This window comes from Dasypus novemcinctus, chromosome 13 (assembly GCF_030445035.2).
Source record: "Dasypus novemcinctus isolate mDasNov1 chromosome 13, mDasNov1.1.hap2, whole genome shotgun sequence".
Taxonomy (NCBI): Eukaryota; Metazoa; Chordata; class Mammalia; order Cingulata; family Dasypodidae; genus Dasypus; species Dasypus novemcinctus.
In genome coordinates this window covers 64,288,237-64,312,228 of record NC_080685.1, presented here as the reverse complement: position 1 = coordinate 64,312,228, position 23,992 = coordinate 64,288,237, and the positions used below count along the sequence as shown (strand labels likewise).

The 23,992-nt window shown below is 46.9% G+C and overlaps 1 protein-coding gene across 1 annotated transcript in view; it reads left to right on the top strand.

Moving 5' to 3' along the window:
* Positions 1-23,992, top strand: part of NCF2 (neutrophil cytosolic factor 2) — a 31,905-nt gene that overhangs the window by 4,975 nt on the left and 2,938 nt on the right. The window contains exons 3-14 of the mRNA XM_004469101.5: positions 5,066-5,174; positions 10,190-10,324; positions 11,227-11,334; positions 12,151-12,210; positions 13,600-13,643; positions 15,140-15,281; positions 15,485-15,553; positions 16,477-16,552; positions 18,315-18,340; positions 18,753-18,904; positions 19,027-19,138; positions 22,671-22,848. Coding sequence (XP_004469158.2) covers positions 5,066-5,174; positions 10,190-10,324; positions 11,227-11,334; positions 12,151-12,210; positions 13,600-13,643; positions 15,140-15,281; positions 15,485-15,553; positions 16,477-16,552; positions 18,315-18,340; positions 18,753-18,904; positions 19,027-19,138; positions 22,671-22,848 — 1,211 coding nt within the window. The remainder of the gene's footprint in view (positions 1-5,065; positions 5,175-10,189; positions 10,325-11,226; positions 11,335-12,150; positions 12,211-13,599; positions 13,644-15,139; positions 15,282-15,484; positions 15,554-16,476; positions 16,553-18,314; positions 18,341-18,752; positions 18,905-19,026; positions 19,139-22,670; positions 22,849-23,992) is intronic.

Here is a 23,992-nt window from a genome sequence, read left to right as displayed (position 1 = left end):
CCACTCAGGACAACTCCAAGTCCCGATAATGCCTCCACATCTCATCTCTTCTTCCCATTCCCTGCACCCAGCAGCCACCATGGCCACTTTTTCCACACCAATGCCACATTTTCTCGATTATTAACCACAATAGTTCATGAATAGAATATCATTAAGTCCACTCAAATCCTTACTGTATTCCTCCTTCCTGTGGACCTTGGCTTGGTTGTGTCCATTCCACATCTCTGTCAAGAGGGGGCTTAGATTCCACATGGATACTGGATGCAATCCTCCTGCTTTCACTCTGTGTTTCCTGAGAAAAGAAATCTTTGCTTACTCACTCTTGTATTTTAGTATTTAGCATAGTAGTTACCCAACAAATGCTTGTTGAATTAATTAAGTTGAAAGGAAACAAAATAGAGTCTCTGCTTTAAGGAACTTATATATTAAAAGAGGAAACAAGTCATGAACTCCAGTAAATGTAAGGCAGAAAGGGGTAGGTACTATAAGAGATGTTTTCAATAAGTGTCATGGGACCTAGAGAAATTACTTAATGAGTTGGTTAGGAACTCTCTCAGATTACACTGGGACTTGTTTTAGGGTGATAATATTATTATTTTTTCCCTCTATTTTCCCAACTTTGAGGAGTTGTGATGTTGCTCTTCTGTCATTATAAAGTTCCAGGAGACCAATATTAGAGGATTTCTGAGCAGGCAAGTGGTATCTCTGCGATGACCCTGGCCAAGCTGTCTCATCTCTGGCCAAAGACTTGTCATCAGAAAGGGGAAGCACTGTAGTCTTTGAGAATCCTGTGCCTTGTGAATTGTAGAGTAGTGATAACAGTGATGAGACTCAAGGCGGTGCCTCCTTGAGCCGGACAAAAGGGGCGGGTCACAAAGCCTTCTCCCTGCAGACTGAAGCAGGGAAGGGTGTGGACCCCAGCCCTGTCAAGGCAGCAACTGCAGCGTCCCGGAGCTGCTTGGCATTTTGACTCCTTTCAGCTTGCTGAGACGCTGCATGATCCCGGACACAAGCGCACGCATCCCAGGATTCCAGACTGCATGGGGTATTAGTAGCACAGGAACAACTGCGAACCTCAGTGGTTACTTAGAGACCTTTTCAGGAGAATTTCTTCAAAAGCTGGTTGTAAAATCTTTGAAACCCAGAGCTTGCGAAAAGCCGGAGGGGTTGCCTCTGGGGCTGGTGAGCTCGCGCCTGCGGCGCAGGAGTCCTTTGTGCGAGGCGGGTGGGCGCGTGAAGAAAGCACTCGCCCTGGAGCCGCGGCACCTGCGGTCTCCTAGGACGTGCTGCGGGTGCCAAATGCTACTGGAGCGGACTTTTTTGAAGAAGGGCGGGCGGGAGGGGCTGCTGGCAAACCTGCAGCATGACCTGAGGCTGTCTTGGAATTTTCTTACTGAGCTTATTCAGGCCCTGTATGCAGAAGGAAGGGAGGTCTAAGTGTCCGAGTGAATCCTCCAGGGGGACAGCTTCGTGCAAACACGGGCAAGGGCTGAGATCTTTAGACATCTTGATGTGCTGGAGAATTAGGAGAAGCATTTTGTTGGGACCATTGGCTATCCCCATACCGTGGTGGAGCTTGGGGCCTGGTACTTCCCAACTGAGATTCATCTGCTTCGGCCGCTCACACGGGCGGGTGGCATATTTGTAGGTTAGTGCTGACTGGCACTTGTGCCCCCTGGGGACCTTCGGCTAGCTGGCAAACAGGCAGTCGCAGTAGAAATCACCTCTGCCAAAGGAACACGGCACCTGCCTTTCTGCTGGCCCCTGCGTCTTGGCTCAATCTGAGCCAGTCACCCAACCTTCCCGCTTGAAAAAAAAAGAGCGGTGGTGCTTACCTTCTCCCCTTCACGGGAATGCTGAACGGGTGTGTGCCAACTGCTGTAAAGCTTCAGGGATGGCTTGCATGCTTTCGGTGTATTTTACAATGATCTTTATCAACAACAAGAATAACCTAGGGAAATTTACCCTCCTGTTTTGGACCCAGGGCGTCTTCTCCCATTCCTCCCATAACCACTGCTGCTGCTGGGTGAATTCCTTCACACTAAACTGTGACTGAATGTCCAGCTTTTTCCCAGCCACCCTGGGTACACTTTCCTTAGGACTCCTTCTGGGCCAACTAGCCCCTGGTCTGCTCTAAGCCTCTTTGAGGTCACTGTTCCAGCTTCTACAGCCACATATTTTTAACTTCTGACTAATATCTATAGAGCATAGAGCTTTAAGTAAGCATATAATAAATGATTGGCATATGAATATAATTGCCAGAGTTTTAGAGCTGGAAGTAATAATAAAAGTAATAATTACTGTGTATGCCAGGAACTGTCCTAAGCACCTTGATGCTTCATCTTTAGTCCTGACTACAATCCTGTGAGGTGCACAGAATTCCTATTTTCTATTCTAAAGATGAGGAAATAGCGGCTTAAAGAAGTTAAAAAAAAAAACTTGTCCTTGGCCACTAGATAGTAAGAGCAGAGTCAAGAGAGATTTGACTGAATGGATAAACAAAATGTGGTGTATGCATACAATGGAATATTATTAAGCCGTGAAAAGGATTGAAGTTCAGATGCATTCGATAACATGGGTGGACTTTGAAGACATCATTCTGAGTGAAATAAGCCAGACACAAAAAGACAGTGTGTGATCTTACTGATATGAAATAATTAGAATAAGCCAATTCATAGATTTTGAAACTAGTATACAGCTTACCAGGGTTGGGGTGGGCATAGGGAATAGGGAGTTAATTCTTAATTGGTACAGAGTTTCTACTTGGGGTGATGGAAACATTTTGGTAAAGTATAGTGGTGATGGTAAAACAATATTGTGAATTGTAATTAACACCACTGAATTATATATCTGAATGTGGAGAAAAGGGGAAATTTTAGGTGGTATATATGTTGCTAGGAAAAAAAATTTAAAAAAAAGCATACAACCATAGGACTGTGCAAAACTGTGACCAGTAATGCAAACTGTGGATTACAGTTAATAGCACAATTATATTAATATTCTCTCCTCAATTGTAAGGTACCACACACTAATGCAAAATGTTACAAATGGGGGTGGGTATATGTGAACTCTATTTTCTGCATGATCTTTCTGTAAACTTACAACTTCTCTAATTAAAAAAAAAATTTTTAAGGTAGATTTGACCCCAGAACCACAATATCAGCATGCTGCTTATAGCAGTTTGATATGGTTATGAATTCCAAAAATAGATATTGGATTATGTTTGTAATCTGATCTGTACATGGGCATGATTAAGTTATGATTAGGGCTTTGATTGGGCCACATCATTAGGGCATTGAGTCCCCGCCCCTTGGTGGGTGGGGACTCACAGATAAAAGAAATGGCAAAGGATGGAATTGAGAGTTTTTGATGTTGGAGTTTGATGTTGAAGCCTTAAGCTGGAGCCCTGGGAAGTAAGCTTACAGAGGAAAGAGAAGCCAGCCCCAGGAAAAGAGGAACCTTGAACCCAGAAGGAAGCAAGCCCCAAGAACGTAGGAACCCAGGAAGCCTGAACCCTCGCAGACATCGGCAGCCATCTTGCTCCAAATAGACTTTGGTGACAGAAGTAACTTATGCTTTATGGCCTGGTATCTGTAAGCTCCTACCCCAAATAAATACCCTTTATAAAAACCAACCGATTTCTGGTATTTTGCAGCAGCACCCCTTTGGCTGACTAGTACACTGCTCATATACGCTCCTGGTGTTACATACTTCTCATATTCTGGAAGTGGAGCCTGAGGCCAGGAGGTAACTTGAGCCCATCTCCCAGTTAGTTGCAGAATGGATGGATCTGACACAACACCCCACCCCCACCCCCGCCTCCCGCCCTGCCCTGGGGCACCTTCCCTCTATCACCCACCTCTTGAGGAACCCTACTATTCATGGTCCAAACTCCAGGTTTGTCTCCAGAAGAAGTTCAGGAGGGCAGCTCTGCATCAGACACTGGCCCAGGGACTTGATTCAGTTACCTGGATGGAGCCACACCAGGCAGCCAAATTTGTTCCTGCCAGGCCAGAGGACTTGTTTTTTGCTGCCGGCAATGGCTCACTCCCACCTGGGCTCTGTGGAGGTCAGGGCAGGGCAAGGCCTGAGCAGCTTCCTCAGGAGTGTGTGTCCAGGTCCTGCCTACACGGCCCCTGGGCCCCGTTCTCTGCCGTGAATCCACTGACAGCAGCCCTGACACCCCCCGAGCAGTCAGCAAATGCTCACCCAGCAATACGCAGGGCAGTGCCAGGAGCCGCCTTAGAAGTGCTCTGTGGCTTCAGTGGCATTTTGTTTTTATTTTTATTTTTATTTATTTTTTCCCAAAGGGGCAAGATTGGGGCATGGTAGGGGTTGGAGATGGGTCTAAGAAGACCAGAAACCAAGAGATAAATTGGACTCGAAAGATGGCAGAGGAGAAGGCTCTAGGCAGGGGGCCGATGTCAGCAGCAGCTGTGAGAAGGGCCCTGACCTTACACCTGGAGACCTGGCAGGGCCGTGGGCTGGGCAGGAGCTGGCTCTGCTCGGAGCTCTGCAGAGAGAACAACGCCCTCTCTGAAGGGGAAAACCAGGCTGTCAGGAAAGTGGGAGTTGTGCTCAGTCAGCTGGGAATGCGATAGTCACCCGGGGACTGCCTGAGACCAAGGAGTTTAGGATTGCTGCAATGCACAACTCCAGGGACACCACGTACACTCAGTTCTGTAGAATACTGGGCTCAACATTGGTGAAAACCTAGTGCAGGTCAAAAGGAATCGGAGGGGAGAGGATGTGGCTCAAGTGGTTGAGCGCCCGTTTCCCATATGGAAGGTCTCGGGTTCAGTGCCTGGTGCCTCCTGAAAACAAAAAGGAAACAGCAAGCAAACAAATGGAAAAAAAACACAACTCAGGGGAGCCAATGTGTCTTAGTGGTTGAGCGCTGGCTTCTCATATATGGTTCCCCAGCTCCGGTATCATAAAAAAATTAAAAAAGGAGTTGGAAAAGAGTCTGTCCTGCAAGGGGGATGGGAAGGGCGAACCAGACCTGCATCTGATTCCACAGGTGCAGCGCCCTGAACTGGGTTTATTTTCTCCCTCTGTCTTGCAGATACGATTCCGCTATTAAAGACCTTAAAGAAGCCTTGACTCAGCTTCGTGGGAACCAGTTGATAGACTACAAGATCCTGGGGCTACAGTTCAAGCTGTTTGCCTGCGAGGTAAGGACCTCCGGTGCATTCTGGGCCTGGGGGGCTGGCAGGGCCACTGACCGTTCAGGCATACCGCGACCTGCTGACGTCTCCTGGAGCTTGAAGAGTCGTTTCACCTCCTGTGCCTTGGCGCGCAGGCATTCCCTTTCGAAGAGGCTTGGAGAGATTTCTTCAGGCTCACGTGGTCACCCGAGGGCATGCATTTTATGAAAATAAGGCTCAAAGGACCATGGAAAAAGAGCCCACTGGGCTTCTTGGAGGGCAGGCTGGGCAAGTGTGTGTTGGCCTATGAAATATTCATAATAATTTACCTTTTTTGTTTAGCAATCATGTTGACAAGATATTTGCTCAGTGTTATTCTGACAGATCCAACATTATGGGTTCACTATCCACGCAGGACCTGCTGTAACCTTGCTGGATTCCCCAGTTAGGGAGCCCACTCTTTGCCATAAACTGCTCTCGCCCCACCTGCTTGGATGGTACCCAAAGAGAGAGTGAGGTAATTTGGCACAAAGCTGCTCCCTCTTTCTCAAAGAGCATCTCAAAGCAGAAATTTAGGTGAAGGTCTCCATAGAAGGGCAACAACTTATTTTCCATATTACCAATACGACTGGTTTTTGACTTTGCAGGTTCATGTACTTTTTCCAGTCGACCTTCCCCTCCACCCCCCTCCCATAAATACACATCAGTAGCTTTAAAAGTGAAAAGCCCTGTAACTATGGTAGATCTTTATTTAGAAGAATCTTTGAAAAAGTCCCCTTGCTTTAGTTTCTCAGGCTTGAGAAGCCAAGTGTTCCCAGGGTTACTTAGGGCTAAGAATAGAATCTGCAGCTGCCTGGGCCTCTGGGGACACGTGTCCTCGTCCCAGCCCTGTGGCAGGCTGAGCAGCTCACGTCACTTCTCACAGTCAGGGAGACGAGGCTTTGTGGTGGGATTCAGCTGGAATTTGACCAGCCTCTAGAGCAGGCTCTCAACCTCTGCACTATCGGCACAGGCCAGATAATTCTTGGCTCTGGGAGGCTGTGGTAGGGTGTTTAGCAGCATCTCTGGCCCCTACCCACTAGACGAAAGTATCATCTCCCCTGCAATTGTGACAGACCCTTGAGGGAGGGGACCCTCTAGTCATTTCTCTACTTATAATTCTGTCCTTCCCTTCCCAACACTTTATATCTCTGACTTCTGAAAAATTATACCATCCTTTTTGAAAAGAGCCTAAGGCTCTCACAGTCATCCTGTCATAAAAACCTTTGTCACCTTTGTTATGGGAAATGTCTGAAGGGAAGGTAGTTGAGAACCAAATGGGAAGTTTCAAAGGGCTTTGCGATGATCTTTTTCCCAGCACAGGTACATGGTCAGGGGTGGGCTGCTGTGGCTAAGCCTGTGTTCAGAAACGGGCCTGGAAGTGAGTCTAGATCTCCCCTTTGTGGCTTGCTCCCAGGCCCCATTGTCCCCCAAGCCCTCCAAACCATTTTCCAGCACCACCCATTAGCCTCCATGGACATAGCAGTCCTGCCACCCATCCACAGTGACAAGCTTTTAAAAAAAATTCTTGTTGTTGTTATTTTTAGAAGGTACTGGGGATTGAACCTGGGACCTCAGAGATGGAAGATAGGCACTTAACCACTGAGTTGCATTTGCTCCCTCCCGATAACCTTTTATTTAATCTGGATGTGGCCCCAGGCCAAATCATGAAGTGGTTGACATGCTACTATAGAGAAGAAATGTATTAGTTATCCATTGCTGGGTAACAAATTACTCCCAAACAATAAGTAGTTATTCTGTCACACTTTTTGTGGGCCAGGAACCCAAGAGTAGCTTAAGGTTATGGTTCTGGCTCAGGATCTCTCACGAGGTTGCAGTAAAGCTGTCAGCTGGGTTGCAATCAACTGAAGGCTTGATTAGGCCTGGAAGGTCCACTTCTATGGTGGCTCACTTACACGTCTGGCCTGTTATGTTGCTTGTTGGCAGGAAGCCTCGCTTCCTATGTAGACCTCTCCATAGGGCTGCTTGAGTGTTCCCATGACTCAGCAGCTGGCTTCCCCTAGAGCAAGTGATCAAATAGAAAGTGAGATGGGGGTGTCGATGTCATTTATGACCTAGCCTCAAATGTCACACCCCATCATTTCTGTCACCCCCTATCAGTTATACAGGTTAGCCCAATTCAACTACACAGGAGCATGGACACCAGGAGATGAGGGCCACCTTGGAGGCTGGCTACCACTAAAAGCAAGGACTTTGGAATTAAATAGAAAATGGCCAAATCCCAGCCCCACACTTACTAGCTATATGCTCCTAGGCAAGTTATGTATCATTTGTGAGACTCGGGCATCTCATCATCTCTAAAGCAGGGCTGAGTACTTACCTCATTCACATTCATTAATAAATTCATTCATTTATTCATTTCTGCATACATTTAGAATGCCCACTGGTGTCAGGTATTAGGGGTCCAGTGGTCCCTGAGACAAAGTATCAGTTCCCAGAAACCCAGTCATTTATTAAATGAGGTGGAAAGGGTGAAATAAGAGAAGAGCAGAAGGCTGTGGAAACACACAAGAGCTGTGCTTAACTCCTGTGGCAGTCGATGCTTGGGGATCAAACAGGTAAAGTGCCCAACAAATAACACATAGTCAGTAAATGGTATCAATGATGATAATGATGATGATGGTGATGATGCCTCTGACAAGCAGCACCCATTGCCAGGAGCCCTGAGATCTTCATGCATTTCACCCTGTCCTTATGAACACAAAGATTCCATGGTTGGCATCAGTCCACAAAACTCAGCCAAGTCTCCTTCCCCCAAACCACGTGGGCATCATTACTTTTCTGGAAAGGTGTGCAAGATCTTAGGAGGTGAGCACCCTTCTGGGATCAGCCTCTCCATGGCTTGCAAGACAGAAGAGCAGGTAATTGTAATAATAGTGTTGGATATTTATTGAGTACCCACCATGACCTCAGTGCTGTATGTGAATTATTTCATTTATTTCTTACCACAGTCCTGAGGCAGGAAATATTATAGTCACCATTTTATAGAGGATGAAACTGAGAACACACAGCTGCAAAACAGCCCATGGAGCTTGTACTCTTAACCCCTCCACTGTCCTGCCTTCACACTGAACAACATGGAAGGGCCGGCATTCCCTTCTCCAGCTGGGTCTCATTCAACTTTTGGTGTCTCCTGTCCAGAGGCCCTGGTGATGTTGCCCACCCCACCCCATGGTGTCAGGCTGTGACTCCACTTTCTGTCTGTGAAAAGGTTGCAGCAGCTGCTGGCTGTTCAGCCCATTCTCCACCCACAGCACAGGAGAATCCTAAGAACTCACTCCACTGTGGTTGGGGAGAAGGAAAGCAAATGCTTTTTGTTAGTTGCCATATTGGTTTTCTGGTCTTCTCTATTGCTTTTCCATCTTTGCTTGAGAATCTCTTAGTTCTTTCAGCCAAGTGACTTTGTTTTTCATTTTTTCCTTCTATTTATGTATATAAAAGAGTATTTGATTATATAGGTAAGTTATGAAGTAATAATAAAGCAAACACTCATGAACCTACCACCTAACTTAAGACCTAGAAAATTATGATCATCATTGAGCTTGCCATCCCCTCCCTGCTCAGGCGAAGCACTCTTCTAGGTTTTATACTCTCTTGCTAACACTATTAGACTTTGCCACAGAGATTCCTTATGCCCATTGCTCTTCTACAGTCTTGTTAATCACATGTATTAGGTGGGATCGTTGGAAGTAGCATAGGACAATGTGTCTTTCCCCACTCTGCACCTGTCCGGTGTTTCACTAGGCTCAGTGGTAGGAGCTGGACCGGGAGTCCACACAACTGCCTTTTTTTTTAAAGATTTATTTTATTTATTTCTCTCCCCTCCCCCTGCCCCCCCCCCAATTGTCTGCTTTCTGTGTCCATTCGCTGTGTGTTCTTCTGCATCTGCTTGTATTATCAGGCAGCACTGGGAAACTGCGTCTCTTTTTTATTGCGTCATCTTGCTGCATCACCTCTCCATGTGTGTGAAATCACTCCTGGGTGGGCTGCACTTTTTTCATGCGGGGTAGCTCTCCTTGTGGGGCGCACACCTTGCACATGGGGCACCCCTACTTGGGGGTGTCCCTGCAGGGCAGGACACTCCTTGCACGCGACAGCACTGTGCATGGGCCAGCTCACCACATGGGTCAGAGGCCCTGGGTATAGAACCCTGGAGCCTCCATATGGTAGGCTGACACTCTATCAGTTGAGCCACGTCCCCTTCCCTCACACAACTGCATTTTATCCCTGATTTTCTCTGTCTCTGTCTCTTCAAAGGACCTTGAGGAAGTCACTGTTCTTCATACTAAATCAATGCAATAATTCTTATTCCCTCCTGATGCACAGGTTGTTGAAAGAATGCACACAATGCTGGTGCTTTCTTTGTTTTTTTTTTTAGATTATTTATTTATTTTTTTATTCTCTCTCCTCCGCCCCCCACTTGTCTGCTCTCTGTGTCCATTCCCTGTGTGTTCTTCTGTGACCACTTCTATCCTTATCAGCGGCACCTAGAATCTGTGTTTCTTTTTGTTGCATCATCTTGCTGTGTCAGCTCTCTGTGTGTGTGGTGCCATCCTTGGGCAGGCTGCACTTTCTTTCACACTGGGTGGCTCTCCTTAAGGGGCGCACTCCTTGCGCATGGGGCTCCCCTGCGCGGGGGACACCCCTGCGTGGCAGGGCACTCCTTGCGGGCATCAGCACTGCACATGGGCCAGCTCCACACAAGTCAAACAGGCCTGGGGTTTGAACCATGGACCTCCCATGTGGTAGGCAGATGCCCTATCCATTGGGCCAAGTCTGCTTCCCTAGTGCTTTCTGTTCTTTATCCTGTTTGACATAACTCTGAGAAAAGACTAATTATACTGTATTTTAGATATTCTCAAGATAGCTGGGAAAGGAAGGATGCCACCAGGCAATATTCCAGGAGTATACTGACAAGCCCTTCCCTGGGACCTAGATTTGGAGTAGTCCCAAATTTTATGTTGTTTTCTGTGCTTTTCCAGGTGTTATATAACATCGCTTTCATGTTTGCCAAGAAGGAAGAATGGAAAAAGGCTGAAGAACACTTAGCATTGGCTATGAGCATGAAGTCTGAGCCCAGACACTCCAAAATTGACAAAGCCATGGAATCCGTCTGGGTAAATACACTGATGATGCAGGGTGCTGAAAGGGTGTCAGCAGATTTTTATTTCAGTGTACATGTAGATTGAGAAAATATAAAAATTGTTGCTTTCAATTTCTCTGAGTTCTGGGTAACACTGATCTTTGGAGATGAGATGGATAGTCTTGAGTCCATAAAGTGCCAGGAAGCCAAGGTCCAGGGTGCAGGAGAGCAGAGCCTGTGCCTTTTCACCCGTCTCCCTAGAGAGGAGCTCTGCGCAAGCCCAAGGCAGGGCTGGAGGACAGGAGGCTGGAGGCTGGAGTGTCACTGAGCATCCTCGAAGCACTGTAAAGGCAGAGACCATGTCTGCTGGCTCCCCATTGAATCCTTCCAGACTAGTACTGTGCCAGGTACCTAAAGTCCCTCCATAAAGAGGTGCTGACTATATGAATGGAATGAAAGGTGAAAATCATCCTTGGCTGCTCTGAGCACGTTTGGGAATGAAGTCAGTTTTGAACTAGGTTTTTTAAGCATCAGGAACAAGGGGCTTGTGTCAGTCTCTCCATGCCTGTCCACATCAGCAAGCCCCAATCCCAGGAGTGCACAGCCATGGGCCTTGCTTATGTCCTGGGCCACCCTTGGGGTGCTGCTCCCTATGCCTGAGTCAGGCGGAAAGGAAGTGGGTGGTTCCCCTAAGAAATGACATCAACAGATGTCCACACAGCCCCTCAGCATACAGTAACACCAAAACCAACAGTTCCTACCTTAGATGCCCTAGAGTAATAGTAACAAAATCAACATTTGGCATGACAAAAAACCCCAACAACGTGCTTCTATGGGGTTTTCTCCATTGATCCTCATAGCCATTCAGCGAGGGAGGCAGAGTAAGTGTCATTACCCCCATTTTACAGATGAGGAAATACCATGTTTCTCTTACAGAAACAGAAGCTGTATGAACCGGTGGTGATCCCTGTGGGCAGGCTCTTCCGACCAAATGAGAGACAAGTGGCTCAGTTGGCCAAGAAGGATTATCTGGGCAAGGCTACGGTAGGTGGGAGCACTCAGCTTCCCCCAAGTCTCCCGTGGTGTCGGTCACAGGTAACAAGGGAGGACGGACTCAGGCAGAGGGTCATTGCCCTGCAGTTCTGCTCCTGCAATGGCAGGGACAGGCTTGTTTACAGTGTGGAGGTCCTGCTGAAAGAAAGGCAAACACAGCTAGTTTATTTTCTCCTGGCTCCTCTCATTCCTCCCTTCCAGCAAGAGCCACAGAGTTCCTCACAAGATGCTGAGTTTTGAGGTCTGAGTCAATGGAAAAGAAATGCAGCTATGAGAGGCTAACAAAATGTAGAGAGCACATCAGGGAAAATGTCCAGCATGGGCTCCTCTTTGTTGAAGCAGCTCGTAGCTCATGCCTTAGTGTTCTGGGCACTCTCACCCCACTGCTACAGCCCAGCGATTACACTCCTGGATTTCTTCTGAAACCTGGGTTTTAAATCCTTTCAGAAGTAGCACAAAGTGAGTCAGCAGCTAGAAATATCTCTTCTGAAACTGCACTTGACTTGGACATGTTGGAAGGTTAATGTTGCCGCCTGGCTGGGTGGCTGGCTTGGGCTCAGTAGCAGAAGTCAAGATTGCCTGGCCTGGGTTAGCAGGGTCGGGGACTGGCACTGGTTTTCTTCAGTTCCTGGAATTTGTAACCTAGAGGGTTAGTAATCCAATCCTTAGCCATTGTCCATTTCTGGAACTAGACAGAAATAAGAATCAATTCAGGGTATGAGAAAGGAGGGAAACTTGAGGGAAAACACAGTAGGATGGGAAAACAGTGCTGGAAGAGCCCTCACACACTTCCTTCCTCAATTTCAGGTTGTGGCATCTGTGGTGGATCAAGACAGCTTCTCTGGGTTTGCCCCTCTGCAACCACAGGTGAGCTAGTCCTGACCGTCTCCCTGTACCAGTCTCCAGAACTCTCCATGCAACAGCCAAGCTGGGCAGAATATTTGTGATGAGCTGCCTTATTTTAAGGGGTCCTTCAACTGCCCTCACAATGCTTTTGAGGGTCTCTGCCTGCCCATTCTCAGTCACAGGTTCCATGACTGATAGGGGAATAAGGCAGTTTCAGACTTAACCTCAAGTGCTCAGAAACCAACCTTCCTGCTGCCCACAAAATGCAAATTTTCACATCTCTATGTTCCACGACATGGTCTATTTACTGTCTCTCCTGATGCATTCTCTCAGCACATTGAAATGCAAGCTATGGAAAGCTTTGTACCAAAACCTCTTGTCTGGCACAGGGGCTAGTGGAGACTCTCTTGGGTCCTGAGGCTGTGGGCTCTCCTAAATCCCAGCAGGGGATTCCCTCAGGCACACAGACAAGAGTGGACCATTTTTCTTCCCAAGCTCAAAGGGATGGTCCCAGATGGGTTGGATAACAGTGGGTCTAGAAATTGATGACAGAGCTTCCTGTGAAGGGAAGAGGGTCAAAGAATATGAGGAAAATACGAACTCTATCCCAACAGAAGCGTGACAAACAAGCATGTCGGTCAGCACTAGCTGAAGGAGGGTTTTCTGACCATGGACATCCACGTCCAGTCTGCACCCATACTGGTCGCTCCTCCAGAGAACGCTAATCACCCACTAGTCTCAGGCCGGTTACTGCTGGCTAGACTATGGCTGATCTGCTGGAGAGAAGAGCAAAGAGGGATAGAAGGAACGCTAGCACCAAGAGTCCTTGGTCTCTTTCTCCACAATAAGGTTCAAGAGAGACTTGCTGAGGTCACTTGGGCTTCAGTTCAGCCAGAGACTACAAGAGGGGAAGTCAGCCCATATAATTGGACCCCAGAAACTCACTGTAGAACAGGGAACACACGTTGGAAAAGAGATTTTTGACTGGTCAGTGGATCCTGAGTTCATTTTAAATACCCAGAAGTATCATGTGATATCGCAGACATTAATTATAGAACAGAGCTTTTGGAAACTGTCCTGAAAAGGAATAGCGCTCAAGGTCAAAAGCAACCCCTGTGATGCCATGTTGCGCTGTGACAGCTAAAAGTATTCAGAAACCATGTCTGGCTCAAGATTAATTGCTGTGCTGGTAAAACCTGTACCCGGGGAGCTGGTGGGAGGTGTCGTTTTCCAGCATTTAGTCAGGGTACACTGTGCCCTCTCCCTAGGCAGCATTCTGATCAAGCCAGAAATGCATTCTTTGATTTTCTGGTTTGGAAGAAAGCTCAAATTACCATTAACAGTCTGTTCTCTCTCTCCCTCTCTCCCTTATTGTCTTTCCCACCTTCATTTCTTCTGAATGTACAATAGGCAGCTGAGCCTCCACCCAGACCCAAAACCCCAGAAATCTTCAGGTAAGTTGGATCTAATAAGCAGAATGTCCATGCTCCAAGTTTGAAATAACAGCAATAAAGGGGGTGAAGAAGATGGAGATGAGGTTAGGGCTATGTCCTGTGGGATTTTCCTGGATGCTAGGCTCCTCCTGATTTCCAGGTCAAAACAGAATGATCTAGAAGGGATAGGAGTCTTGGCCCCGATCACCAAGGTCTGGCTAGAGCTCCCTGGTGACCCTGAGTGTCCACACCGAATTGCACAGTCACCCGCAGAGTGGGTCGTTGCTGAAGTGCAGCAGCGTCCTGAGGAGCGCAGCTGGCTCTAGGGGCAGCTGGTCGTTATCCCACCCCGAGCCTGCGCCAGGGACTCAGAAGCTGATCTAAGGGTGGGAGGTTAGTTCCGCACAGGCTGTAGCCACCTCTGAAGGGGTCCGTGGAGGGGCGGGCGTTCTCTGGAGCCAGGCGTGCGGGGAGTGGGAAGCTAGAATGGCATCCCCGCTTCTGTGTGGGAGGTTTTCACTCCCTATTCGCGTATGCTTTGAAAAAAATAAGAGGAAGGTTTCAAGAAAAGGAAGTCATTCTTCTGTAAGGAGAGACGCAAAGAATAACATAACCTACAGCTTTCTTAAGAAGTCCCTCTAAGTAAGCAGGCCCCTCTCGCCCACCCAATAAAGGAGGCTGACTTTTTTTTTTTAAGTGAAAAAAGTTTCAAAGCAACTACAAAGAATGAGGGGGCAAAGGAGCTCCGTTCTAAACCCTGTCAGCTGGAGGAGTCTGTTCCATACATAAATAGACCTGGTGTGGAAACAAGGGCAGGGCTGAGGGGAAAGTAAGCCTGGAGGGAGAGGGAAGCAGCGAGCACGGAGGGAAGGGAGGGAGAGTGGGCCCGGGCGCCTCCTCGAGCCAGGCTCTCAGCAGTGCCTTCCAAAGTGGCAAGTCGGATACCCCAGCGCCTCGAAATGGTAGAGGGGGGATGACACCACCTAACACAGCAAGGCACCCGCACAATCCTCTTCACAGCTCTCTCTCGCACTCCTCACAGCTCGCCTCTCACTCTCCCGCCTTCCCTTTCCTTGGCCTCAGGCAGCGGCTCCTCTTTCCCTCCTGCGCCCCTGGCTGTCACCCTCACTTCCACCTGTGCTCTTCTCCTGTCACCCCCCACCTGATCCAGCCCAGCCTGGGCCTGGGAGCTGGCCAGGCACTCCCGGGAACCTCCCTCCTCAGGGGAGGGAAAGTGAAGATGGCAAGTCTTCCTCATTTGCGTTGCTTTTTGATTCTGTTTCTTTTATTCTTGCCTCACTTGCATCTAGGGTCATGGAGCACATTCACCTGCAGTTGCTTTCCTGGTCCCCACGGGACCAGGCGAGCTCCCTGCTCGGGGTCACACAGGCAGTTGGACCGCAGAGAGCTTGGAGCCAAGTCTAGGCTCCGGGGCCACGGCGCTTGTCCCCCAGCACGGGGTGCAGGGACGGTCAAGGCTGAACGGTGGACCGGGTCTTGTGTCTACCCTCCTGCAGGGCTCTGGAAGGCGAGGCTCACCGTGTGCTGTTTGGGTTTGTGCCTGAGACTCGGGAGGAGCTCCAGGTCATGCCAGGGAACATCGTCTTTGTCTTGAAGAAGGGAAATGATAACTGGGCCACAGTCATGTTCAACGGGCAGGTACTTGGAGGGTCGGGACTGCTGCGCTGGGCAGAGGATCTTAGCAGCAAAGCGGTATCTGGCACCTTGCTGGCATGCCTGCCAAGTTCTGCTTTTGTCTGTACCCCCATCGCTCCCTTGTGACTGCAGGCTGCTTCTCGGTGTGCCTGCCGATGAGTGCACCCTTATTTTCCCCTCTCTGATTCTGTCATGTCGCACTGCAGAAGGGCCTTGTTCCCTGCAACTACCTTGAACCTGTTGAGCTGCGGATCCAACCTCAGCAGCAGCCCCAGGTAAGGAAGTGCCGAGGCCTGACCTATTTCCCCACTGATTGACACGGGTCCCAGGAGGGCAGGAGAGTAATGTGAAAGAGGCACTGTCACGCCACTGAACAAAGACTAGCCAGTCCTGAGCCTCCCTTGAGTCAGCGGTCCAGAGCTGAACTTCGGGAGAAGGAAAAAACCCAGATGTGCTGAGCAGATCCTCACCTCTGTGAATTCTCCTGGTCAGGGGTGTATTGGGACCCAAAGCCTACAGAACGGGGGAGCTAGGTCTTCCCAAGTATGTCCTTTTCACCTGGAAGGAGAATAGTCAGTGTGTTGGCTGGTGCAATGCCATTAAAAAAAGAGAAAGATCTGCTTTAAAGCGCCAAATCAGTGGGCTTCAGCAGGGGCTGCTTCCGAAGCTGCTCCCACCTCCACCAGCCCTCAAAGGCCTGCCCTTCCACCAGGACTGGGGTACGGTCTTTGTCTGAGCAGCGGGTAAGAATCCGATTGTTGTGGAGTTTGTTTCTCTCTGGACTGTGCAGTGAGCTGTCCTGTATTAAGCAGGCTTGGCCCTCCCTGGTCAGAGCCATTTTATCCAGATGCTTTGAGATGTTTCAAATGTCGTCAAATGGGAGGTGAATTACTCTTTCTAAGGAGCAAAAGCGGAGCCTTCTGCAGCTTAGACAATAGCTCGGCGCCCTGGCCCATCTCCATCAGATTTCCAGTACTGCAGAAAGGGATGATCACGTGGCAAAAAGGCCTCTAAGGTAGGGCTTCACCAGGCCGACTCTGCCTTCAGCGGCCTTCCCTGAATGTCACTGCCACCCCCACTTTTAGGCAAGCATTTGTACCTGGCTTCTTTCCAGGGGATCTGCAGGCTCTCTCCCCCACCACCACACTGCCTGAGAGCTTTGTTTGAATAAAAGTTCCAACCATCTCATCACTTCTAGGAGGAAACCTCTCCGGAGTCTGATATCCCAGCTCCTCCCAGTTCCAGTGCTCCTGGAAAACCCCAGCTGTCACCAGGTCAGTGGATCGGGAGCGAGGGGCGGCTTCCTGACTGAGCAGAGCTCTCCCAGCCTTCTAGGAGGTTCCCGCTGCCTCTCCTCCCAGCATGCCCCTCAGCTGATGACCGCAGACCCCAAGTGCCCTCTCTCCTGGCCAGTTACCACCTGTAACGTATTCAGTAGATGCTCGCTCTCCCTCCCTATGAGCCTTCAACTTCAGGGATTGGGTGCATATAGCTAGTGCACTGGGTGCTGGTGTTTGAGGGGCAGTGGGCGTCTCAACCCCCAAACCCCTCAGTCAAGTGCTGGTAGGCTATCCGAGGAAGGAAGGTTGAAGTAACTGCATGTTTACCACAGAAGGGGGTGCAGGGGCTGTTAGAACAGTCTGAGGAGTCTATCTGGAAAAGAAACTGCTCTGCCGAGTCCTGAGGGATGGCCAGAGAACCCACAGGCAGATGTGATAGGGAGATTTTCTCTCCAGGAAGGATCTTTTCTAACGTGGAGGTAATGGGTTCTTTGTCACTGGTGCAGTTAAAGCAGATTCTGGGCAGCCAGTTGTAGAGATGCAGTGAATAGGTGGTTTGTCTAGATTCTGGAGCAATGATTGCCATGCCCACCTGATCATCAGAATCACCTGGAACACTTCCCACTTGCCCATTTTTATTTTGAAAAATGTCAGATTTACAGAGAAGTTGAAAGTATATTACAAGAGACTCCAAAATGCATCTCACCGAAATTCACCAGTTGTTAACCTCTTGCACCATGTGCTTGTCCTGTCCTCCTCTCTCTACATAGGAATTTTTTTTCTGAGCTACTTGAAAGTAAGTTGCAGACTTGACACTTTACCCTAGACACTTCAGCATGTATCTCCTAAGAACAACAGCATCTTCCTGCAGAACCACAATACAATTGCCGAATCTGGAACATTTTTAATTAATGTAATATTATATAAAAATATAGTCCATTTAAAAAATTTCTCCAATTGCCCGCCTGCCAGCAAGCCCCTGATAGCTTTTTAATTTCTTTAAATCTTTCAGTCTTGAGCTAATCCAGGACCATATATTAACCTAGGAAAACTTTAAGAATTCAGAGTCCTAGGACTTAGATTCTGATATTTTAAGACTGGCATGAGCCTTGGGAATTTTTATTTTGAGGAAAACCATCCCAAGAGAATCTAATGATCAGCTGAGTTTGAGATGAGTGGTGTCTTTTGATCACGCACCCCCCACAGTAAGAATTTTTAAGTATATTTCTCCTACATAAATTATTTGCACATTACTTTTTAAAAAAATCAATTTTATTGATACATATTAATAAAGCATACAATTCCTCCAAGGTGTACATTGCACAGTACTTTTTAATGTTAGATCTTATTAAACTTGAAAACACACAAAAATAGAGGACCAGGTAAAAATACATGGTTCTAATCTTCCTTTTTGTGGCTCCTCTTTCATACTTGTTTTTTATTACTTTGGAGCACACTGGTTGAACTGCCTTTTGGGATTGCCTCCAACCACGTGGGTTGGCTGGGTTGGCGGTGATGTGATGGTCCTTTGATAATTACCTATAAGCTCCCTAGAAACAGAGACTGCTCATTCACATGTCCTGGCTCTGGCCTTCAAGTGTTCCCCAAGCTCATTAAGGTTAATTATCATCCCTGAGGCTAAACGAAACAATGGAGTCCTCTGCTCTAAGAGGTTTCATTCAGTGTGTGGTGGGGGCTGGCCAAGAGTGTTCAATCACCGTCTTCTTTTATCTTCCTCCTTCCCTTCCCTGTTTAGGTCAGAAACAAAGAGAAGAGTCAGAGGTAACATTTTTCCCTGGTGCTGTTGCAAGTGGTGGAGGATGGAAGCGCCAGGCCGTCCACCCTGCGCATGTTTCTCTGGGTTATGGAAGGAGTCCCTGGGGGAGGGGAGAGCCGGTTGCCACCATATAGACAGGTGTGGGTTGGAACCCCCTCAATTCCCATTCCACCCACCCTCTTCCCTGCACACATTTCCTACTGGCCCATAGCTCAGGAAGAATTCTTGCTCAAGCAAGAATTGGGCTAGAGGAACTCTGAGGGGCTTCATGATACTGTGAAGCAAGTTACTAAAGCCTCTCTCCTGTTACATGGGGTACACCTGTGCCAACACATAAACCGCTGTTGTGGTCCAGGAGATGTTGCCAGGAGAAAGCCTCAGACACTCATGAGTTCCCTTTGCTTCCTCTTCTCCCAGGAAGTAAAGATCAGTGTCCCCATGCCCTACACGCTCAAGGTGCACTACAAGTACACGGTGGTAATGGAGACTCAGCCAGGCCTCCCTTACAGCCAGGTCCGAGACATGGTGTCTAAGAAACTGGAGCTCCTGCCAGAACACACTAAGCTGAGGTGAGCTCCGTGCAGGCAGCAGTTAGGGGAGCAGCTGGGGGCCTGGTGCTAGCTGGAGGACAGAGGAGAAGGATGTGTTTTTGGCACTGAAGTCTTCTGACTTGGTTCTCACCCCTATCCAGCTATCGACCTCGTGACAGCAATGAACTGGTGCCCCTTTCAGAAGAAAGCATGAAGGCTGCCTGGGGCCAAGTGAAAAACTACTGCCTGACTCTGTGGTGTGAGAACACAGTGGTAAGTGCAGGTGGGTCCAAGGGCACCTAAGGTCGTGCTCCCACTGCACCACTAACTGAACATTTCAACATTTATCAAGCACCTTCTATGTGCCGGCACTTGGTATTGGAGACAAGGCAAGTAACAAAACACTGCTGCCTCCCTTTCCTGTGCATTCTTACAAGGTCTCGGTTGCAGCTGGGAGAGGGTTTCTCACCAGAGATGAGCAGGCCCAGGGGGCCCAGGAGTCCACAGAAAATATCCAGCCCCTTCCATTTCATGCCACACCTAATTATTTCATGGTTCATGCCCACTGTTGTCAAAAGAGGTTGGAATGAAGTAACCACATGAGGCCAAGTGCATAGCCATTCTTCACCTTGTTTCCATGGGGAAAACCACTTAAGGGTGAAAGACAATAGTGAGCATTTACTTCATAAAGAGATGTTTCTGGTAACAAACTCCTACTAATTGCTGGTATTTATTGAGAATTTCCCATGTGCCAGATACTGTGCTCAGTACATTCTGTGTGTTAATTCTTATAATCCTACAACTCTGTGAGGTAGGTAGGTGTTATCCCTGTTTGTAATTCAGGAAACAAAGGCAAAGCAAAATCAAGCAATTTGACCAAGATTACACAGCTAGTCTACAGTGGAGCTAAGATTCAGGCAGGCATTTTAACTCCAGAGCCTACCTTTATTCTTAACCACAGACAGTAAAGGGGAAGGTGTTCTTAGCCCTAACGTCTAGGAAAGCGTTACTGGCTCTCTAGTAAGAATTAAAAAAGGAGCAAAGTTAGGGTTTAGCTGTGAGGTAGGTAGCACTCTTGGACTTTGCCCATTAGTCTCCCAGAAAAAAGCAGACCTTTCTTTTTGTTGTGTAGTTAATCCCCTCTCCCTAGTCCCAGCTCCTAAACCCACCCTCTGTTTTCTCTCATTACAGTTTGCCTTTTCTGAAATTTCATGTAAGTGGGAAGTATACTGTGTAGTCTTTTGTGTTTCAGTAGTCCTTATTTTCTTGCTTACTAAAATTCCATTGTATGGATATACCACAATTTGTTTATCCATTCACATGTTGGGTTGAAGCTTCCAGAGTGTGGTTATTGACACTTATTCTTTGACAAACATTTGCTGAGAAACTACCGCTCTGTAGAAAGGACCTGGAGATTAAAAAAACTAAGAAGACACAGGCCCTTCTTAGGGGGAGGATATGAAGAAACACTTGCAAAGCTTCAAATTAAGTGAACTGGTAGAGATACACTATTGGCATACTGTGCTATGGAAGTACATGGGAGGGTATCTAAGTAAAAAATGCTGGAGGAGTGGGGCAAGCCAGAATAGTCTTCCTGGAGAAATTCCTAAATCAACCCTGGTTGCTTAAGCCTTAAAGGGGTAAATAAAAATTAGCTATGTGGAGGAAGTTAGGATGTATTATATAGATGGAGAGAACAGAGGGGCAACACAGTAAGGATCAACATAGTAGGTGAAGGGCTCAGTTTTACTGGACATGATAGTGTGGGAGACAAGGTTGGAAAGACAGGCCCAGATCATGGAAGGCCTTATACACCGCTAAACTAGGATGTTGTGAGCAGGGGAGAAAAATGGGCAGGTCTTGCTTTGGATAGATGATTCATGGGGGCATAAGAGCAAGGCAGTGAGATCAGCCAGACTGCCCAGTGGACTGCTTTTCTGAGTAATCAGCTCTGCATCCATAGTCTTGAGATTGGGGAGAGCCTTTGATAAGAGTGTAAATGAGACCAGTCTCCAACTGACATCTGCTGATGTTAATTGGCATTTCCATGAGTTTCAGTTTTTTCTACTCACCTGTGTTCTGCCTTAGCATTATTAGTCTGTGGCAATTGCGGTTGCATCACTGTAGGGGGTATACAATGAACCAGTTTATATATGAATCCTTTGAAGAGCTACTCTTTCACCAACAAGTGGATTTTGAGAGGACAGTAATAACTAGGTGGGAAAACTATTCCAGCGCTCCAGGTCTTGGGCTCACCATAGAAGGTAGAATCCCTTCTCCAAGCCCTCCTTCCCACAGGTGGGCAGGGGGTTCTGATTAGTTAGGGGAAGGGTTAGGTTTTTTTTTTTGTAGACTCTCACCCAATTCAAGACAAATCTTTGTAGGAAAAAATGAGTGGGAGAGGAAGAGTTAGAGGGGATGTTTTTTGTGGCAACTAAGTTCAGAAAATTGCCTTTAGGAAGTTGAAACATTGGGGTTGAGATTCCCTGGCAGAAAAAAATTCCAGGAGCCTGGGAGGAAGAGGAAGAGCAAGTAAAGGGGTACTTTGAAAGTCTGAAAGGTCACTCTAGGTTTTCGAGTTGTCTTTTGGCTAATCCCTTCTGCCTAGAAGGGGTTCTGCTATAAATGTGACTGAATCACTAAAAGTTTTTTTTTTTTTTAAATGTTTCTTTTTTGATAGCTTCAATCTATTCAGAGGCTATACATGGTTAACCCTCCTCAAACTTCCAACACATTCCTTTTGGAACTTGATCCATGGTCAGAGGTAACAATTGAACCCTCTTCATGACCACCCCTTACCTTTGCGGACAGGTTGTTTTCACTTACTTAGTAGAAGAGAATAAAAATGAGCTAGCATTTACTGAGCATCTGCTCTATGGAAAAAGCACTTAACTATGTTGAAATATTTATGTACATTTAGAATAATACTGTCAAAGAGTAAATGCTCAATAAATGTCAACTATTATTGCCATCTCATTTAATTCTTCTAGCCTCAACTTCAGGTGAGGAAACCAAGGTTCAGGGAGGTTACACTGCTTGTTAATGAATACACATCTGTTAAGCAGTGGTGCTGGGATACAGGCCTGGTTCTGTAGCCTAGTGGAATTTCTAATAATGACTTGTTAAATTCTATGATTCACTTTTCTGGAAACGGCATCTTTCTCAACATTTTTCAGTTGAAAATTACTATAATGGAGACTAGGATGTGTAGGAAGTGTTGTTACAGATATCCCTTATCAAAGAAAGAGACTTTTTTCCCCATGATTTTGGAAAGTTTGGTGCTGGCAGTGGTTCTGAAATTTGATCAAGAATTAGAATCACCTGGGGGCTTGTTAAAACAGTTGGTGGGCCCTATTACCAGGGAATTTCTGACTCAGGTTTGGATGATTCCAAGAATTTGCATTTCCAACCAGGCTCCATGTTGTTGGTGCTGGGAAAAGGGTGTTGAATTTGGAGGTAAGAAATCCAGGTTTGAAATTGGACTCTGCCACTTCCTTGTGACTCAACCCGTATCCCCATCTGAAAAGAAGCAACGCCTAGTCAACCCTGTGCAGGATTATTTTAAGGTTTTGGTAAATTATTTTAAAGACTATATTTGGTCCTGCTGCCCTTTTGGTTTCATCAATTTGACCATCCAATATTCATAAAGTACATGCTAGGTCTCTGCTAGGCACTGGTTATGAACTTGTTTGAGTTTATAACTCAAGAGCTATATGGACATTTCACTGTCTGCTTCCTTTAATGAAGTTCAATATTCACTGGCTAGGAAGTTAAGGAAAACTAACTGGCCCTTTATTAATTTCAGGGTGACCAAGGCTTTCCAGATGAACCCAAGGAAAGTGAAAAATCTGATGCTAATAACCAGACAAGAGAACCTCAGCTAAAGGAAGGGAGCCAAGTGATAGCACTCTTCAGTTATGAGGCTACCCAACCAGAGGACCTGGAGTTTCTGGAAGGAGATATAATCCTGGTGCTATCATTGGGTAAGTGTTACCCCAGGGTTATGGAAACTAATTTGAATGTTAGCAGAAGCAAGATCAAGGGCAGAGAGAAAACATCAACAACCTACAACCCAAATTTTAGCCAGTGGTTTCAGTCTCCTTCCTAGCTTTCAGCTACAGGGAGCAAAGCTGAGTACTCTCCCTTTCCCTGTCTGTTGCTCTAATGGTCAAGGTTAGATGACCTCTTGGATGACTAAAGATAGTTGTTTTGGAAACCATGGATTCCATTCCCTGAGTTAATGAATTGGAAAGTGGCTAGAATAATTTTGCCTTTTCATCAAGCCAGATGATGCTTAACTTCTGCAAATAGTTTTTTGAACTGATCCACCTTGCAAAGGGAAGAAAGGGTAAATTTTGTCTTAAGAGCAGGTGCTCAGAATTGCCACATCTCTGGTGACTAACCTGATTGCAGGACTCAGAATGTTTAAAAATCCGGACAGGAAGTTGAGAGTTCTAACTCTGCACTTCTCAACTTCAGTGTACCTAAGCATCACTTGGAGAATTTTCTAAGAGTCCTTAATCAGAATCAAGTCTGGGATGCAGCACAAGAATTTGCAGTTCTAACAAGCTCAAGGGTGATACTGGTCTACTAACTACACTGTGAAAAGCACTGTTCTAACTTAATTAGGCGAAGGTCATATTTCTCTACCTTGAAAGAAGATTATGTCACAAAAGCCTTTTCCACATGGCTGAAATGCTGTGCATTTGCACTGCAAAGCAGTGGAAAACTAACACTATTATCAATTATAACAGAAAAATCCAACAGATGAAAATGAGATTTTAAAGTTAATGGGTAGGGAGTGTACAAGTGTGTGGCAATTAACTCAAAATATGGGTAGTAAAAAATAGAATTAGGGTGCACCACCAGTGTATATCTTCCAACAAGGAAAAATGGAAACTCAATGGTAAGAATTGGGTTTAATAATTCCCAGTGACATTTTCTATGTGTGAATATCAATCAGTTGGCTAAACCATTCCGTTTCTTGTGGAGTGGGAGGAGGGTAGGGATCAGATAGAGGTTGGTAAACAGGGAGAAAACCTTCTGGGTAGATATGTACTCCGACTGTGATATCTGTCACTGACTAGTGATTTTTTAATACGTGAAACTTTCATTTTTAATATATTT